This window comes from Triticum aestivum, chromosome 2A (genome assembly GCF_018294505.1).
Source record: "Triticum aestivum cultivar Chinese Spring chromosome 2A, IWGSC CS RefSeq v2.1, whole genome shotgun sequence".
NCBI lineage: Eukaryota > Viridiplantae > Streptophyta > Magnoliopsida > Poales > Poaceae > Triticum > Triticum aestivum.
The window spans coordinates 416,617,450-416,630,669 of NC_057797.1; the positions used below are offsets into that span (position 1 = coordinate 416,617,450).

At 44.4% G+C, this 13,220-nt stretch overlaps 2 protein-coding genes across 3 annotated transcripts; one reads left to right on the forward strand and one right to left on the reverse strand.

The window, feature by feature from the left end:
- The first annotated feature begins 3,532 nt into the window (after positions 1-3,532).
- Positions 3,533-7,480, forward strand: LOC123188856 (protein DETOXIFICATION 18). The gene is made up of 7 exons (XM_044601130.1): positions 3,533-3,920; positions 5,522-6,066; positions 6,162-6,248; positions 6,340-6,396; positions 6,529-6,767; positions 6,856-6,974; positions 7,096-7,480. The coding sequence occupies exons 1-7, from the start codon at positions 3,621-3,623 to the stop codon at positions 7,222-7,224; spliced, it is 1,476 nt and encodes a 491-aa protein (XP_044457065.1). The 5' UTR covers positions 3,533-3,620; the 3' UTR covers positions 7,225-7,480.
- LOC123188855 (DDB1- and CUL4-associated factor 4) lies at positions 7,406-12,630 on the reverse strand. 2 transcript variants are annotated; one of them, XR_006495254.1, is made up of 12 exons: positions 12,482-12,630; positions 12,113-12,375; positions 11,899-12,029; positions 11,320-11,553; positions 11,007-11,182; positions 10,304-10,404; positions 9,807-9,965; positions 9,561-9,613; positions 9,417-9,474; positions 8,579-8,699; positions 7,610-8,067; positions 7,406-7,455 (listed from the first exon to the last, which is right to left on the reverse strand). XR_006495254.1 is itself a non-coding variant. In XM_044601129.1 (11 exons), exons 1-11 carry the CDS (start codon positions 12,492-12,494, stop codon positions 7,859-7,861), a joined length of 1,518 nt encoding a protein of 505 aa, XP_044457064.1. In that variant the 5' UTR covers positions 12,495-12,630; the 3' UTR covers positions 7,406-7,858. The 2 variants fall into 2 exon arrangements, 1 of the variants encoding a protein (XP_044457064.1); XM_044601129.1 differs by having other exon boundaries at positions 7,406-8,067.
- Between the last annotated feature and the right edge of the window lie 590 nt (positions 12,631-13,220).

The window sequence follows — 13,220 nt, forward strand, 5'->3', positions numbered from 1 at the left end:
AAGTTCATAAGAACAGAGTAATGCTTTAGGCAAGATGACATGATGTAGAGGGATAAGCTCAAGCAATATGATATAAAACCCATCTTTTTATCCTCGATGACAACAATACAATACGTGCCTTGCTGCCCCTATATCACTGGGAAAGGACACCGCAAGATTGAACCCAAAGCTAAGCACTTTCCCCCATTGCAAGAAAGATCAATCTAGTAGGCCAAACTAAACCGATAATTCGAAGAGACTTGCAAAGATATCAAAACATGCATATAAAAATTCAGAGAAGAACCAAATATTGTTCATAGATAAACTTGATCATAAATTCACAATTCATTGGATCTCGGCAAACACTCCGCAAAAAGTATTACATCGAATAGATCTCCAAGAACATCGAGGAGAACTTTGTATTGAGAACCAAAGAGAGAGAAGAAGCCATCTAGCTAATAACTATGGACCCGAAGGTCTGTGGTAAACTACTCACACATCATCGGAGAGCCTATGGTGTTGATGTAGAAGCCCTCCGTGATCGAATCCCCCTCCGGCAGATCACCGAAAAAGGCACCAGATGGGATCTCACGGGTACAAAAGGTTGCAGCGGTGGAAAAGTGGTTTCGTGGCTCCCCCTGATGTTTTTAGGGTATAAGAGTATATATAGGCGAAAGAAGTACGTCGGTGGAGCTCCGTGGGGCCTACGAAGGTGGGGGCGCGCCCTCCTGCCTCATGAAAGCTTCGCGGAGTTTCAGACTTCAACTCCAAGTCTCGTGGTTTACGTTTGTTCCAAGAAAGATCCTCACGAAGATTTCGTTCCGTTTGGATTCCGTTTGATATTCTTTTCTGCGAAACACTAAAATAGGCAAAAACAGAAAATGGCACTGGGCCTCCGCTTAATAGATTAGTTCCAAAAATAATATAAAAGTACATATTAAAGCCCATTAAACATTCAAACCAAATAATACGATAGTATGGAACAATAAAAAATTATAGATATGTTAGAGACGTATCAGCAGAAAATTTGTAGTTCAAGGCATAGCCCACTATTCAAGTTGTGATCTAGCGAACATAAAACTCTAAGTGAAAGTTCAACTTCACAGTCTCCACTAAGCACTGGTATATAAACAATGTTTTGAAACTAAATGATGAGATGTGCCAATGAGACTTTGTGGGGGATTGTTGGAATTTTGCTAGTAGGCCTTTGCCCCAAAGCCCAACTAAAATTCTGAAATTCTCTTGACCCATTCATGCACACATGTGAGTGGAGTGAGTGAGACTAGAGTTTAGTCCCACCAGCGAAGTTAAGAGAGACTTGCACCTTTTTATAATGTGAGCTCTTCTACCACTTGTATGAGCATGAGAAGAGGAGACCTACACGCGTGCTCCTCCTCCTCGCTCGCCTCGCCACGCCTCACCTCGTCACGACGTGCCGCGGGTTGCGGGGTTGAGCCGAGCCAAGGACAGAGCTATGCACATTGTCTATATTTTTGCTGCTCGGGAAAAATTAACGAGTCATTAATTAATAATTAACAAACGTGTTAATTACTGAACCGTTTCCGATTCTTTTGGATCGTGATGACTCGGACATGGGGTTTACCTCCGACAACCTACCCGACCCGCACTATATAGTCAGGCAGACGTCCACCCTAGCCGCCGCTGCTTCATATGGTTTCGCACCACCGTTCCAGATCATTGCGCCGCCAAGCAAGTCTTCTCCATCCCTCCTTTCGGCGTGCACTAGGAGAAGGGACAGCAGGCCTCCGAAACCCCGCCTCTCGTGATCCTGTACGGGAGAGAGGCGATCAAGTTTCTACGGAGCACACTTGCGCGACTGCTGGCAGCGATGACTTCGCCAACGACGACTTCTTCCCCAACCTCGGCAACCTCATCCTCGACGACATGGGCGACAACGTCAACGTCGGCGGTGCTGCTCCCACTGCACCGTATGTGATTCTATCCTTCCTGTTCGAGATCGTGATAGAATTCATGTTTCTAGTATGTGTCCTAGATGTGATCTGTTCATCTACTATGCTAGTTCGCATGCTTAGTTTAATCTCTTCTATTGCAGTGATGATTTATCTTCTGTTTATTAGGATTAAATCTCGTAGTAATTTGCTCGTATTTCCAACACATTTCGGATAGATGCCATCTGCTAGGTAGTATCCCTTGTAGTGGCGCCCATTGACCTCAAATTTCACCGGAGGAGCATGACCTTTAACAAGCTCGACAAAGACATTCGAGCACTGCAGTATGTTGATGTCATTGTGAGTTCTTGGCATACCAAAGGAGTGCCAAATTCAGAGGTCGTGTGTGGCTACTGCCTCAAGTACCACACTGCAACCACCTTTGACGCCTTTGTACATCCCCTGCCAAGCAAATGGATAGTTTTTCAATTTCCAATGAATGCAGTCAAATGCTTCCAAGCATTTCGGGAAATACTCTTGCTGCATTATGTGCTAGGATCCGAGCAGTGTCTTCAACATTGGGTGATCGCAAGTATTGAGATTCAAACGCTGCCACCACTGCCCTGCAGAACTTGTACAAACCCTCAATGGTCGTGGACTCGGCCATGCGTCCATAGTCTTCCAGTGAATCACCGGGATCTCCGTATGCAAGCATCCTCATAGCTGTCGTGCACTTATGGAGTGAGGGTGAATCTAAGTGTGCCGGTACAATCCTTCTTGCACTTGAAGTAGTTGTCAAACTCACAGAAGGAATTCACAATCCTGAGGAAAAGCTTTCGACTAATCCGATAACGGCGCCGAAATACTTTCTCACCGTGCAGTGGAGCGTCGGCAAAGTAGTCGGAGTAGAGCAAGCAATAGCCTTCCAGGCGATGCCTCTGCTTTGCCTTCAACCGGCCCGGCGCCGAGCCACCTCGCTGCGGCTTTGCATTGCTCACGAACAGGCCAGCCAGTGCGACGAGGACCATGAGATGCTCTTCCTCCTGGGTGTCGCCATCGGATTCCTCCTCCAGCAGCGCCGTGAACGCCTCCTCGTTGTCTGAGTCCATTGTCGAGCAGACAAATCGTCAAACACCTGGCGGGTGTGGTAGGCGCGCAACCGCCAGTATCCCCGCCCTGCGTGGCCGGAGCATCAGAAAGCTCGCCCAAGAGCGGGGTGGAGGCTGCCGCGGCGAACCTTCTCTTTTCCGGGCGAGGAATGTCCTTTCTAGCGGCGGTGGGTGGGTAGGCAGCGCCAGGATCGGCACGGCGACGAAAGGGCGTGCACGCACGCGGGGGAGGGGGGAATCTGGAAGTGAAAGATGCTTTTTCGCCTGCGGGTTTTCCTTCCCCGGAGCGCCCCCTAGTGCGCTGGGTTCGGTGGCCTCGGATCGCCGGCCCAAAAAAATGGGTCGAGCCAGCGGATTTCGTCGTTCTGGGATGCGACTGAGGGATTTTCTCGGCGTCGGCACGAAAAAACTTGCCCTGGGGCTGTTGAGGGCGCGAGTGGAGATGCTCTTAGAAAAAAGAACAAGTAGCTGGAATGGTTCGTGTTCCATCGCCCCTGCCACTGCCACTGCCACCCTTTTATATACCAACACCAACGTGCCCTGTCCTCCCTGCGCTTGCTTCACCTGCTGCTCCGTACACACACATCACAGAGCACAAGCAATAAGCCTGCAGAGAGAGGGAATGGGCGAAGAAGGGGCAGCTGCTCCGTTGCTGGATGGGAAGCTTAACGCGAGGAGAAGCGAAAATGGCGACGGAGAGGCGGCAGCAGCAGCAGGGAGAAGGAGGTGGTGGCGGTGCCTGTGGGACGCGGAGGAGGCTGCGGGGCAGGTTGCCTTCGCGGCGCCCATGGTGGCCACCAGCACGGCCTTCTACGCCATCCCGCTCGTCTCCGTCATGTACGCCGGCCGCATCGGCGACCTCGAGCTCGCCGGCGCCACGCTCGGCAACTCGTGGGCCACCGTCACAGGCATCGCGCTCATGGTACCAATTATATACCATATTTCGCCTCATCCTTCTTCTCCATTGATTTGATCTGATTCCAAGGGAAGGGGCCGGCTTCTCCTCCTCTCTGTCCCTTTCGCCGTCCCTCCCTGTATGCATCGAAAACAATGTTTACCTACCGAATGTGCTGTTCTCAGCTTGAGCTCATATGAGCTTGGTATTTAATTTTTACTGCCACCACTCCATAGTCTCCATTGCTCAACTAAGTTGCCCGTCATAGACATATGCTCCATCATTCATTGTATCACTTAGATCTGTCTCCAAAACTAGAATAACAATTACTCACTTTGATCTGTCTGCAGATTAATTACTCAGACTAGAGTTACCATAAATAAATAAATGAACAACTAGTTGTATCAGTTAATATCCTAAAGCGTATTTGGTTAGGTCCTTGACATGTACTATACTATATAGGTCTGTAGTGGTTATCTAAGCTTTGTTAAATATATTAATTATGGTGTAAATGACGCGAATGGCTTCTCAATCTTGGATTGGGACGTTTACTTGAGGCTTTTTCACGAGCTTTGGTGTATAAGGAATCATAGCCATTGCACAGGATTAGCTTGTGAATATGTTTTCTTAAAGGATAAATAAATGAATGCATTAATAAACTAGTATGATATTCTTTCAGTGTTGGGTTATGTTGCAGTCACTGGGCAATATGAACATCCAGCATTGATACTTCTTTTTGAGAAGAATGTTTCAAAGAGAGGACTTGTCTAGACAAGGATACAGAGGACTTGGACCAGACAAATTCTAAAACCCCTATTATGCTGGCACCTAAAACCTGTCGCTTTAGTCCTTACACATTTATTCTAAAAAAAGGAAAAGTCCTTGCGCATTTGCCTGACTATGGCCTAACCTACTTGCTAATTTTAAATGGATGCAAGGAATACACAGACAAAACTTCAACATGCCATTTGGCTTCAAATTCAACACAAGGAAACATCAAAGTGCAGCAGAAATTTATGCACAGAATCTCTTTTTTCTCTTAAGATGAAAGCAATGCCATGCTGTGCCATTTCAGTACATGAGCTATGATCAGTTGTCTAGCCGGTAGGTATTATAAGACTGGTCAAGTCCTATATTCATGGCTATATATATGTCAGTACTAGTGTGTTGTGGTTGCAAAGATAATGTTGGCTGTGAAGCATAGAGTCAACTCTCAAGTATGCTTCGTTATAATAGGCAAAAGTTTGTCAGGCTAGGACCATTGTTGTAAGATTGCCATGGATCTTTCATCGCCAATGTAGACAGATTTGCACATGCCCTTTATCCGGATCCCAGGAATTAAGCATATGTCAGGCTTCAGAATAAACACAGCACATGGTCACAGGTTGAGACAACTGAGGAAGTCAAATCCTGAACTGTACTAGTACTACTATGGTAGTGCAGTATGTTGCTGTGATTTCTTCAGCCCTGGTTAGACTGGTTGTTCCTATTGAGAATTTTCAACTTTGCAACAGTTTGATGTTTCCATCCCTTCAGTTTACCACAAAACCTTACGCAATGCATATTTTAGTAGAGAAACCAAGAGGAACAGCGCATACTGATGAACTGACTACCTTGTTCCCATGCAGACTGGGTTAAGCGGGTCTCTGGAGACGCTTTGCGGCCAAGGCTATGGCGCAAAGGTGTACCGCATGCTCGGCGTGTACCTCCAGGCATCCATCATCACCTCGGCTCTCTTTTCAGTCCTCGTTTCGCTCCTGTGGCTCTACACCGAGCCACTCCTCATTTTCCTGCACCAAGACCCCGAGGTCTCAAGAATGGCAGCGGTGTTCCTGCGATACACAATCCCGGCACAGTTTGCCTTTGGCTTCATCCAGTGTATCCTCAGGTTCCTGCAGACACAGTCCGTGGTGATGCCACTGGTGGCGTTCTCGCTCCTGCCACTGGTGTTCCATGTCGGGATTACCCATGCCTCCGTGCACTACCTGGGGCTTGGCTTCGCAGGCCCAGCCATGTCAACTTCGCTGTCTCTGTGGCTATCTTTCATTATGCTCGCATCCTATGTGATGTTGTCGACGAGATTCAAGCAGACCTGGGCGGGATTTTCAACAGAAGCGTTTCAGTACGTGCTGCCCGGCCTCAAGTTAGCTGTTCCCTCTGCAATGATGGTGTGGTTAGTACACTTACAACGATCTCAGATCCATTCATTGATCGCCTCTTAATATATCCCCATACTGAGAATATATGATTGTTACCTACAAATGGCAGCTTTGAATACTGGGCGTTTGAGATATTGGTGTTGCTTGCTGGGCTGATGCCAGATTCTCAAATGAGCACTTCTATTATTGCGATGTGGTAACTATCTTTCTCTCCCTTCATATTGAGTACTGAAGATCATGTTTATGTGTCCATAAAATGCTAACATCAGTGTGATGCAACCTGACAGTGCAAACACGGAATCAATTTCATACATGATCACCTACGGGTTCGCTGCTGCCATCAGGTAATACTGCTACGATAACTGATGACACCCATGTCATCAACCCTTGAGGATTTTGCAACAAAAAGAAAAAAAAATGTCCTTTAAGATTAAGTTGACAATGCTGACTTAAAAAGTGCTGTTTCATTTCAACAGCACAAGGGTATCGAATGAGCTGGGAGCAGGTAACATTGACAAGGCAAAGAAGGCACTCAAGGTGACGCTCGCGCTCTCCCTACTCCTGGGAGTGACATTTCTTCTGCTCCTAGGTCTTGGCCATAATTTGTGGGCTGGGCTGTTCAGCAAGAGTGAGGCAGTGATAAGTGCATTTGCTTCGATGACTCCATTTCTCATTGGGTCAGTGGTGCTGGACTCCACTCAGGGAGTCCTGTCAGGTTAGTTCAATGGATCTCTCTAAATGTGTTTCAATCTTATTGTTTCAGGTGAAGGCCATTTGGCAGTAACCTGTGGATAAACTTGTAGGGGTTTCAAGAGGCTGTGGTTGGCAGCACCTGGTAGCATGGACCAACTTGGTGGCCTTCTACATAATAGGCTTGCCATTGTCTCTCCTACTTGGATTCAAGCTTGGCTTTCATACTAAGGTACAGACATGTCTTTCTGAAATTCAGCATCTATCTCAGGCATGTTTGTTGTGCACAAACCACCGCTACAAAGTACAAACTACTGTTCTCCTCACTGATCATGTGCAATTACCTGTTTCAGGGATTATGGATGGGTCAGATATGCGGTCTCCTTTGCCAGAACGCCGTTCTCCTGTTCATCACGCTCCGAACAAAGTGGGAAAGATTGGAACTGGCGACAAACAGCAAAGAGGGTGACCTTATCTGTTGAGAATTTATAAAGCTTGTTAGGTTTAACTTGAACATGGGGCTGGAAGTTTGAGAGATCAAGTGTTGTAAATGTAGACAGTACCAAGCAACATACCCTGAACATGCTTGGGTGTAGCTAGTAGCAAGTAGGAAGAGCTGAATAAAATGTCGCGCCAGTTTTGTGTGATAAAAAAGATCTGGAATGGTGTACCGATACCTCCGAAGCAGTGTTTGCTATTATGAATATATGATGCTAGAATACAAACAGAGTTCAGAAATATGTATGTTTGCTAATATTGCAGAAAATATCACATTGCTGACTAACTAGCGATGCTAAAAAAGCATATGATACAATATTGTCTGCTTTCCTAAGGTAACTCAGATACCAAACTAGACAGGTGACTTACCTATCACTAAGAGAAACAACATGATCATCATCACTATTACTCTAAGAGGAGCAGATCCCATATAACTAACCCTCGCTTCCAGAACCAACAGGATCAACTACGACCGCTGAGATCCCTCCAGCGACACCAGCTTGAGCACACTTTTCGGTGAACCAACCAACAGGATCAATCGTCTTCGATGCATCTTCCCGAAGAAAAAGCAGTAATTGCATCCGTCCGCTCCAGAGTTTGTATCAGTGCACAGCCAGTTTAAGTACCATGCATGTAGAACAGGCCATCACGTGATCCCATCCAAGCCCCCCAACTGTGGTTTAGATCAAACAGCGAAGAAGAACCATCCAAGTCAAGGTTGCTTTCTGGCCAGCAAAGTGCAGTGAAGAGAGTGTCAGCCACGCTCTTCGCAAATATTTGCTCGCCTGTTTTGATGCTCCAAATACGGACGGTACAGTCCTCCCCACCTGCCAAGAATAAGGATTTGCTGAAAATGGCAATTTGCCAGGAATGTTCTAGCCATGCACGTTCATAAAGATGCCACTATGTTGTTCATTGTCCTGTATAGCCTAATAAAGTAAACATGGACCAGCTAGTAACAGCATAGTTTTCTCGAAATTTAGCTTTCACAAACTCATGATTCGATATTGCAGTAATTCCAGGAATGCCAAAGCCCTCTTACACTTGTATATCATACAGAAAAACTATAGGTGGGGATCTTTTTAATACCAATGCATCTGTTACTGACACACTGCATGAACAAGCATAGCTGCTGACATTTATCAAATTTAAGTCTAATGCTCACAAACTGGAGTATGAAGTGAGGTACTCGAGTGAAAATGCAAATAATACATCGAAATGTTTTTATCGATCCAAAAAACCACATTCAGTTTCAATGGGTAACCTCAAAAGACATTCTTCATAGCAGTATATGACAAAAACAACCACAATGATGTCTAGAACCAATAATAAATTTACCTGACATAAGTAGGGTTTCAGATGGATCAACAACAAGTGGTAAATTATTGTGTGAATTCACATGCCCTGCATAAGACTGTATAGCCCCCTTCTGAATGAGACGGAGATCAAATAGCTTGATCTGTACAACAGAAAACACAAAAGTCAAGCTGCTGCATGAAACATTTGTTACCATCTCAGAGAAGCATGATGCTCTGTACTTTCCTCACTTCAGAGGCAATAATTTCAGATAAGACAGAATTATAATTCATTTTAAATAATACTGTATAATTTATCTGTCCCAAAATGCTGAAATTGTATCAATTTGAAATTCGCTGGATACAATAAAGCGTCAACTCATTATGCTGCTAATATTTGTAATGAAGATGCAGGAAACATGTAATCCTTTTAACTCATTATGCTGCTAACACACGAAACTTTAACTAATACTCTCTCCGTCCCAAAATAAGGGTCTCAACTTTGTACTAACTTTAGTACAAAGTTGTACTAAAGTTGAGATAGTTATTTTGGGACGGAGGGAGTATTAGTTAATATCTGGGAACTGGGCAATAACCCCTTTGGGGAGGACTAAATCTCATTGATTTATTTCACGGGGCAAATAAACCAGTGTATCTTATATTCTCACTATCTTCTTTAAATAATGTGTCGGGGGGCTACCCTCAGCCTCATTTTTTCTATTACTGTAGGTAACATCTTGTTACCCCCGCAAATAAACATCTTGTTAAACTGCACTGAGTTTTAAGAAAATATTATCATTAGTGGCAAATCAATCCTGTGAAAATTTGAGCACATCTACTCATTCATTGATACCACAAAAAATGATTAAGAACAAGCTTACCGATCCATCCATGGAACTCCCTAAGAAGTAGTGTTCATCCGATGACAGAGAAACCAGGCTGGGTAACAATATCAATTTTTAGCACCAAGAAACTTGATCATGTCCAAACTAGAGTGTCAGCAAGCCAAGAATAATAGTGGTTACCTGCAAACTGCTGAAGGCATAGAGATAACCCTAGATGATTTTGCCTTATCAGCCTGCAAGGATTTTTATTTCCAAACCACAATCATATGATACATTCATTGATGGGCTGAATTGCCTAATTAGGCATTCAAAATATCATTTTATTCTAGTGATATGTCAAAGTACAAAAAAAAAACTTGAACAATGCCGAGATGGTAACTTTTGATGGCTACATTAAACACACTGTGAGCTAATAGTGGTATTTACCTGGTTTCTCCCTCTGGCATTATGCCTTGCAGACAGCATGGGAACTGTCCCCCTAGCAGTGCTAGGTGAAGATCGACCAGTAGGTTGATTACTGTGCCTTTCCCGCACATCAACAGGGACTATGCTCCCATTCCGTAGTCCACATAGCACCACATTTCCCTGAACAAAATGAGCAAAATTACATGAGCATAGTGGAGACAGGCAAAGGTATGTTGTAGTAACTACGCCAAACGTGGCAATTTGGTAGCAACAGCAACCATTTAATAATCAAATCACAGATGAAAGCTCAAAGTTCAGGAACCAGCTAGAGAACTCATACAAATATATGTACCGTCTAGAGCTCTATACAACAAAACAAAGGCATTAGGCATTTATTCAGCTATTCATAGAAGACAAAAAGTTTTGGTGACTCTCCTGACGATACACACCTAACAGACCATTGGACATATGAAACCTACTACTAAGTGGAAATGTATACATTTAAAATAATTTGTTACCGAGTGCACAAATTGCTGGGAGAGAATGTCACTTTTACAACGATACAGCCATGATAATGTCCCCGTCTCCAAATTAAGCAAACCAGCGCCAGTGTTTGTACCTAGAAATAATATGAGCAAAAATGCTTAATAATCCACAAGCTTAATTGATACAGAAGAAGTTCTTCCACTGCCTACTCCCATAATTCCAAGAAAAAAGGACCTTCCACTTTCCTTGTATAAAATAGGCAACTTGCAAAGCTGGTACAGTTCTAAAAAAAGCTAAGTTGTGACAACAAGTTACTACAATACCTCCACCTAATGAAACAAATGACTTCAAAATTCAATGAACACGTATAACAAAGTTATGGTGGGAGGCAATTATACATACTCATAATAGCAAGCTAATCTTTCTGTGTAATTGTAGTCAGTTTCTATGTATAAATTCTTATAGAATGATCTTGCCATGTCAATACATTAAAAAGATTATCAAAGATTCTGAATGCAGCAAACTTCATAGTGTTATTACTACTCCCTCCGATCTATAATAAGTGTCGCAGCTTGAACTAATAGTTCAAAGCTGCGACACTTTTTTTGGATCGGAGGGAGTATTAAATAGCATAAAGTACTGCTGAAAGGATTATTAAAAAAAACAAATTCGTTACTCTGTGTAACAGGGGAACTTTGGGCATGGCCTAAACTGAAGTCCAGTCAGCCAACTCACCTAGAACTACTTGTGTGCCATCAGAATTACAATCAGCAGTCCATACTGTACGATCAAATGAAGCAACTCTTTCAATTCTTTCATGGGCATTCCGTGAAACCGTTGCAGAGTCGATAGTTGACATATCCATAATATAAACAGAACCACCGGATCCTCCAGATCCAAGAGTAGCCACCATGTTTTACGATGTCAAGTAACCCAAGCTCATGTTCAATTACCAGGCAATAGTACAGAACATAAAATGCACAAGTCGAAACACACGTAATTATGACAACAGTAATATGCATAATAGAAGAAACAATTTTGAGGATACAATGCTCGCTGAACCGATGAGTTGGCGCTGGCTGCATCATGGAAGTTGTGCCCAAACTTTTTTATGCAAGATATACTGGATGAGAAGTTTGAGAAAGCTGTTTCAGATGACCAGACATTTGCAAGTGGAGAATTCACTGCTGCTTTCTGCTTTCCCAAGGGAGTCCAAACAGGCTGAGGTAAAAACTCCATCTCATCCTCAAAATTCTCTAGAGCAGTTCCCAACCCAAATAATCTGCCAGATAAAAATATGTCATGCGACATGAAACACCAGTATGGTCACGCTTATACTCAAAGAGAACAACTGAATATCAAAGAATCCAACAATTTTTTAAACTTATAAAGCCATGCACATTCTGTCTTCAAGAAAAGAGAAATTGTTGTATTTGTGTTTTAGTAATTTCGTTTTCAAAATCCATTATTGCATAGCTTGTTAGCCGTTGGAGTATGTTGGCGGTATGGTATCAAGAATTCAGGATAACCTCAACTGATGGTACATCTATACTCCCGACAATCAATTGTCAAGTTCTAAAGCTTTTTCACTACACGGACAGAAAATGAGTGCTTTGGCAAACCTCACCTGATTGAACCATTCGTGCTGCCGGTCGCTAATAGCTTGGACTCACGCAGCCCACTCGGTGTCTGAACCATGGCGTGCAGTTCCTCCAGTGCCTTATCAGCCACTAAGGTTGTGCCTTGGTACTTCCAAACCTACCAAGCAGCGCTATGGTATCAGCATATATTGCACGAAACGAAAGGGAAAGCTGCAGCAAAAGAGAAGCTCGGATCAGCACCATGGGCTGCGACGCCTGTGTGTACTGGCACTGCTGCTTGAAGGTGGACTTGTTGTTCTTGGAGAATATCACACCACCGCCGTACATCTCTCTGGCATGCAGCAGCTCGGACTGCCTCGCCCTTTTCCTGCGTTCTGTGGGAGGAGGCGAGGGCTCAGCGGGCGGCGGCGGAGGGCGAGGAGGGCGGTTGGCGGCGCCGGGGATGCGGCCCTTGGTGGGAAAGTAGCGGTTCTTGTCCGGGTCGTAGTAGAACCCAGGCAGCTCTGCAGCCAATCAATCGCGTCGAGGTCAGGCGCAGCGCGACAAGTTGGCCGTTCGTGCAGAAGTAGTGGGGAGGAGTGCCTAGTGGAGAAGAGGAAAAGGACCAACCTTTGGGCGGCATGTCGCCGGCGTGGTGTTTGGAGTCAGCTTGAGAGGCGGCGGGGGATGGACGGCGGTGGCGCGGAACAGGAGTGCGGTGTGCGGCGCGTTGTTGTCGCCGGGAAGGGTGGACACCTGGTTCTTGTCTGGACTGGACCCGACCGGACCGACAACGCGCGGCCGGTTGCGAAACGGGCCAATTGTTGCGGCCCACCCACATTGATAGATTTTTTTTTTTGAGCAACCCACATTGATAGATGGTGCTATTGCATCTGATGTTTCTTTTTTGCCTAAAAACAAATCTGATGTTTCTTTTCCCCTAAAAAAAAATCTGATGTTTCTTTTTTGTGGCCCGTCCCGTGTGGTGCATTTGCGAACAAGCCAAATATTTGTGAATTTAAACATGTTAATTAATTTGAAAATATTCATAAATTAAAAAAGATCTTGAATTCAAAAAAATTATGAACTTAAAAAATATGCATTCAAAAATTGTTTCTAAATTAAAAAAGTAAAACAATAAAAGAAAAAACATAAGATGAAAAAATCCAAAAGAAAATTAAAAAATTGGTGAAGAAAAACTGAAAAGGAAAAGAAAGATGTTGTCTCCTTTTACATCTCTGTCAGCTCCATTGCTGCTGACTCCTTCTGCCCTCGTCCACGCCACAGTTAATGCCAACAACATCTACGCTACCACATCCACTGTCACCACCATGACTCTCCACCCCAGCAAGTTCAAACAGCGAGGGGT

Bases quoted from the DNA above. Each gene is read 5' to 3' on its own strand.
- LOC123188856 (XM_044601130.1), top strand. From the start codon at position 3,621: ATGGGCGAAGAAGGGGCAGCTGCTCCGTTGCTGGATGGGAAGCTTAAC. The intron at 6,067-6,161 runs GTTAGTACACTT...TACAAATGGCAG, and splicing joins CCCTCTGCAATGATGGTGTG to CTTTGAATACTGGGCGTTTG. The intron at 6,975-7,095 runs GTACAGACATGT...TACCTGTTTCAG, and splicing joins AGCTTGGCTTTCATACTAAG to GGATTATGGATGGGTCAGAT.
- LOC123188855 (XM_044601129.1), bottom strand. The intron at 9,966-10,303 runs GTAACAAATTAT...CATTTTGTTCAG, and splicing joins CCCAGCAATTTGTGCACTCG to GGAAATGTGGTGCTATGTGG. The intron at 8,700-9,416 runs GTAAGCTTGTTC...TCTGTTGTACAG, and splicing joins GGAGTTCCATGGATGGATCG to ATCAAGCTATTTGATCTCCG.